The sequence below is a fragment of the Anastrepha obliqua genome, chromosome 1, assembly GCF_027943255.1.
Source record: "Anastrepha obliqua isolate idAnaObli1 chromosome 1, idAnaObli1_1.0, whole genome shotgun sequence".
NCBI classification, from domain to species: Eukaryota; Metazoa; Arthropoda; class Insecta; order Diptera; family Tephritidae; genus Anastrepha; species Anastrepha obliqua.
Genome location: NC_072892.1, coordinates 37,877,131 through 37,883,308, shown reverse-complemented (window position 1 = coordinate 37,883,308; position 6,178 = coordinate 37,877,131). Strand labels below are relative to the sequence as shown.

General features: G+C 36.7%; 1 protein-coding gene across 1 annotated transcript in view; it reads left to right on the top strand.

Annotated features, from left to right (window-relative positions):
• Window positions 1-680: 680 nt before the first annotated feature.
• The window catches only part of LOC129246953 (acetylcholine receptor subunit alpha-like 1), a 194,107-nt gene continuing 188,609 nt past the window's right edge, over window positions 681-6,178 (top strand). Inside the window, exon 1 of the mRNA XM_054885724.1 lies at window positions 681-872. Within this exon, the coding sequence (XP_054741699.1) occupies window positions 681-872 (192 nt within the window). The remainder of the gene's footprint in view (window positions 873-6,178) is intronic.

The window sequence follows — 6,178 nt, the reverse complement described above, 5'->3', positions numbered from 1 at the left end:
GTGTAAGCACCTACTAAAGGGTGACTATTTCCCGTTATCAGACAGGCAACGTCGTCCGCATATGCTTGTGTGTAGACTTCAACACCATTTAAGGTGGTGAGTAGAGGATCGATCACCATGCGCCAGAGCAATGGAGACAGCACACCACCTTGGGGGCAGCCTCTATTAACCCCGGACGACACCTCCTCTTCCGCCCGCACCGTGACGCTTCTTCGGACTAGCATTGAACGAATCCAATTCACCAGCACCCGGTCGGCACCATGTTTGCTGGCAGGCCTGCAAATACTGTCGAAAGTGGCATTATCAAAAGCCCCCTTTATATCCAAAAAGATGCACATAACGTAGTCATTTTTTTTTAAATTACGCTGCAAATTGTGCAGAAAAAGTGAAGGAAGAGTTGCGCACCTATAGGTACATCTGAGTTTCCTACTTATTATTTTCATGTTTACAACCTTCTGAGTGTTTTGATTATTTGAAGTAGCGATTTTTCAAGTCAAATGCCCTCCCAAGATATCTTTGAAATATTTTATTATCTATCTTAGTGAAGCCGTGCCCATACATAAAAATATAGAAGTACATTTAAATACATACACATAATAACTGCAACTTATTCAATAAGCTTTACTAATAATTTTCTTCGATCTACTTTCTTTCTTTCATAGGGGTGGACCTGGCCTAAGATGGGGAGCGTGCTATTCACAGCTGTGTTCATAGCGTTACATTTTGCCACCGGCGGCCTGGCCAACCCAGATGCAAAACGTTTATACGACGATCTCCTAAGCAATTACAATCGTTTAATAAGGCCTGTGGGCAATAATTCCGATCGTCTAACGGTCAAAATGGGTCTACGGCTATCGCAGTTAATAGATGTTGTAAGTATACTAATTATTTAACCACTTAAATATACAGCAGGTGAATACTATATAGATATAAAAAATATAAAAAGTAGTAAATAAAATAAAAATGAAAAAAAATTCATTAAAAAATTGCTGCCTCCTATATTAGAAGCAGAAGGCGAATTGAGGGCTGACAATCCACTTAAAGATCCCTTACTTTGTAATTTGAAAACCTCAAAGAAAACCATATCATTAAGCCTTACTCCTATAATTAAAATATACAAGCTATTAATTTCTGGATTTGCAAGCCATCGCAACTTTCTTAGCCGTGAACTGCTGTGGAGGGGCTGCATATTTAAACGCAAACGAAAATAAAACAGAAAATGATGCTAGTCGGTTTGAGCCCACCCATAGCGAGAACACTAATGAAAAGCGTTCATTTTTTTTTCAAATTTGTAAATACCAGTTAATGAGTAGAGGCTTTACGATGTCTCTTGCATGATTGTACCCAATTCCCTACTCAAAATATCAATTGAGCTCACACAGCTGTGACGGTTACCTTTTATACTTTGCGCTCAATAATGAAAGCGGAGTAAAATAGTAATGAAAATGGGTTTATTCTTTTCCCAAATATTCTGCTTGGAAATCGATAGACTTCTGCATTGGCTTGAAGCAATTTTCAAAGCACTTTTGCCACTTAGAAGTGGATACCTTAAGAACGAGCTGTGTATGGGCTTCAACAGCTTCTTCATATGTTGAAAAACGTTGACGTCGCATTTTATTTTTGATATTTTCCAAATCAGTTCTCAAAGTCTGATGAGCCATTAATTCGATCTTTCGAATTCTCAAAAGCTTTCTGGTGTGAACTGATACGTGACAGCTCTTATTGTCTGGGAATCGGTTGATTTCCTTCTTCTATTTTATGAAAACTTCTGACAAACAAATAGTTGTGTATCACTCACTGTGTCGCGACGTGAGATTACTCGGCCATTAAATTTTTCGCGCAAAAGAGCAATTGTTTCGTTAGCTGAGTGACAAGTGGCACCGTCCTGTTGAAACTACATATCGTTCACGTCCATATCTTCCAATTCAGGCCATAAAAAGTTCGTTATCATCTCACATTGGCGAACACTATTCACAGTAACTGCCTGACCGGCCTCATTTTGGAAAAAATATGATCCAATGATGCCGCCGACCCATAAATCGCACTCTTGGATTATCATTAACCCAAATGCGGCAATTCTGCTTATTGACAAATTCACTAAGGGGAAAATGTTCCTCATCACTGAAGATGATTTTCTTCGAAAATTGGTCATTTCCTGCCACCATTCTGACTATTTGACTTAAAATGGTCAAGAGGCTTTTGTTCTAGAGTCAATCGCACCTTGTAAGCGTGGAAATGCAAGTCTTTATGCAAAATGTTCATCAACGACGAGCGTGAGAGGTGCAATTGTTGGGCACGACGACGAGTTGAGGTGGACGGCTCTTGAACCACACTATCGCGAACAGCAGCAATATTTTCTGCAGTACGAGTTGTACGAGCATGCACTGGTGCTTTCACATCTCCTACAGACCCGGCTTGCTCAAACTTTTGCACAATTTTTTCGATTAAAATTCGACGATTAAATTGATCAAAAAAATCACAAAGTACGCGATATGCATTTTGATTTGAACGCCCGTTTTCATAATAAGCCTGAATAACTTTAGCGCGTTGCTCGATTGTGTATCTTTCCATGGTTCAAATTGAGTTAATCTGAAATTGAAAAATGTTAAATGAAATGCAAAAAAGCACTTAACGTTTAGGTGTGGTTTACATTCAACATCGGCCCTTAAAACCCTTTATAAGAAGAAAAACAAAACCACAAAAAAATGTAAATATTCACATCTTCTTACTGCTATTTGACAAAGGAAAAAATGTTTTTTTTTTTAACCAACTTTTTTCCAATATTCCGCGTCAAAGTCTCTGTGAAGTTGTGCCCAAAGTTGCCGCCGATTTCGCATACACGGTGGTGTGCTAAAAAGTCCATTTTCGTATAAGCGTCGACGTAGGGTTCTTTCCGAAATATTTACTCCAGATTCCTGAACGTCTCTTAAAATTCTCCGACTTGAAGCATTTCTGTTCCACTGAACTGTTTGAACGATTTTTCGATCCTGCCTGGTTGAGGTGATGCGTTCTCGCGATTGTTTGAAGTTTCCTCTAAAACGTTGTTGGTATTTTTCCACTTTTTGGCAATGTTTACCACAAACTCCTTAGATATTCCAACGGTTCTTGCTATGTCTGCATAGCTCAGGTTCTTGGCTTTCAAAAGAATTGCAATTTGTTGCTTTTGTCCCGATGTCAGATCCGACTTTCGGCCCATTTTCTAAAAAAAAAACTGGTTAAATTAAAAAAATGGATAATCCACGTGACAATTTCAAAAGATATGTATATTTTGTACTTACCGTTGTTATATTTTAAATATATGAATATTCACTATTCAATTCTCACACTTTTCAGACGATCTCAATTAGTTTTTTTATGCTCTTCCCATAAGATCGAATTAATTTGCACTGACACTAGCACACTTAACTTTTCACTGATCAGCAAAAAACTGATCCTTTTCTAATCGTAGCAAGACCATTGACCGGAAATTCTTAAAAACATCTAAGAACAGGTTAAAAACTCCTTAATACCCTTTTTTATTTGGAAAACTCCAAATTAGATTGAAATTTTTACCTGATATTTGAAATTTTCAGAAAAAAATACCATCGGTCATAATTCAATGACCAGGTAATGTAACTATCGCGTTGATGTACAGGTATGCGTTATTTTTCAACTATTGGAAAAATGATAAAGAGGAAAGCAATTAAATTTTTATAGAACACCGCTGTGCTAAATTCACTAGTTAAATATGTTATCTACACATACACGCACCTACGCAGCAGGTTTATTTGCACATGAACACAATTAATTCCGAAAACAGTAAACAATAATCCAATACAATTTTAATTCACAAATGTATAGCGTCAATGGCACCACCAAAATGATTTTGCAGCTGCAATAAAACGAAAACGCTTCGAACTCCACTAACTGAAATAACTGAATATGTTTGCAAATCTACATATGCATTCTCAGCGTGTATGTATAGATGTTCGAATTCGTGTTAATCTTGTTGCTGCATACTGCTCATAGCTCATAAATTTGTTGGTGTTTGAGCTGCTGTTGGCAAATATGGTTGAACTTAAGTGAATTTTGAACAGAGAATAATATATATGGATGAGTGCGTTTGAGCTTATGAGTGCCGCGGTTCATTTAGTTCTCATTAATTACAATATTATTAATTCTAACGCAGCAAATTAAGTGGATTGGTTTTGGCAAACCTACTATAAATTCGCCATTTCTCTCAAAGATACGGTATAGAAAATTATTCGGATTAGAAGCTTCGTGCGCAGTATTCCAGTCACTAAATTCGAAACAGAATATACAAAATTGATTATGAATGAATGGATTAATTTTTTGTTGTAAATCAACATAATGCTGCGGCCATTTCTATGATTTACATACATATTAAAAATTTCTGAGTGTTTTTTATTTAACCCTCTGCGACTGACGTGACTTAATTTTCACAATTCCACTGTCATGGTATTATATCAGATCCCATTTCGACGACTTGCCTTTACCAAGTTCCGGCTTGTAAAGTTGGTGAAACTGTTTTCATTTTTTGCCTAAAAACTTATATATTTACTTATTAACATATTTATTGAATTTAAAATGGCAGTTTATGTTAAACAGGTTTTGTTCTCATTTCACAAATTAAATCTTAAAACTTACTGTGGGCAAAAAGTAAGGCGAATTTATTTGTCAAACTTCGCGGGATTAAAATTTCGCTCTAGTTATTTTTTTCATGAGTTGGGAGCACTATTAATAACATCTGGGCCAACTTTCATGTGAATGTCATTATCAGTAATATATTTACGCTTGTGTTTACCAAACGACCAAGAGTGCACTTTTCGATTTTTACAATGTCTGATTTGATTGAACAGAGAAGTGCCAAAAGACTTCAAAGAGGGTCGAGAACGTGTTGATGACTTGGAGCGCTCCGGACGACCATCGACGTCAACAGATGACCAACACGTCAATAAAGTGAAGGAGTTAGTGCTCAAAAATCGTCGGTTGACTGTTAAAGACCTTACTGATATGATCGGAATATCAGAAGGATCTATGAAAACCATTTTGAAAGACCATTTGGGCCTACTAAAAGTCAAATCTCGTTTGGTACCGAAAACTCTCAATTTCTTGGAAAAAAGTCGTCGCGTTGATGTGTGTGAAACAATGCTTTCAGACTATCAGGATAAGCTCAAATGCATCATTACGGGAGATGAGACTTGGATTTACGCTTACGACCCTGAAACAACCGACTAATCAAGCGAGTATCGTGCTAAAGGCGAGGCCAGTCCGAAAAGAGCACGTCAAAGTCGTTCAGAAATAAAGGTCATGATGACAGTTTTTTTTTCGATTTTCGTGGTGTGATGCACTATGAATTCCTTCCACCTGGCCAAACTGTTAATGAGGAATATTATTTGAGCGTTATGCTTCGTTTACGTGAAGCAATTCGTCTAAAAAGACCAGATCTATGGGCCAACAACTCTTGGTTTTTGCATCACGATAATGCACCGTCTAACACTGCACTCATTCTTCGTGACCATTTCGCCAAAAATTCCACGCATATCGTTCCGCAATCACCGTATTCACCTGATTTGGCTCCGGGTGACTTCTGGCTATTCCCAAAACTCAAGAGACCACTCCGGGGAATGCGTTTCGAGTCGATTGAGGAGATAAAAGCTGAATCGAAGAAGGTGCTGATGGCTATACCGGAAATGGACTATTTGGCATGTTTCGGGGATTGGAAAATCGTTGGCATAAGTGTATTTCATCGAGAGGGGATTATTTTGAAGGGGATGAAATTGATTTACAAGAATAAATAAAGATTTTTCATTTTACAACCAAATTCACCTTACTTTTTGCCCACAGTACAAAACCAACGAAAATTATTCCATAAATAATTTTTTTCAACAAATGTTTTACATTTACTTTAGTTTAAACTTAAACTCAACGATATATTATATTAAAACAAAAGTTAAATGCAGTAGTTAAGTTAGAAATTATTTCATGTTGAACATTACTTAAAAATTCGTCCTCCAAAAGTTATGTATTTAAAAAAAACAATATTCCATTCATTCATTCATTAAAAAAAAAATTTTTCATTCTTTATTAAGCTTAAACTTACCAGTCTAGTAGAAAGAGATCATATGAATCGTGTAATAAAAAGTTACAAATTTTGTTAGCAGGTCTCACAAAGAGG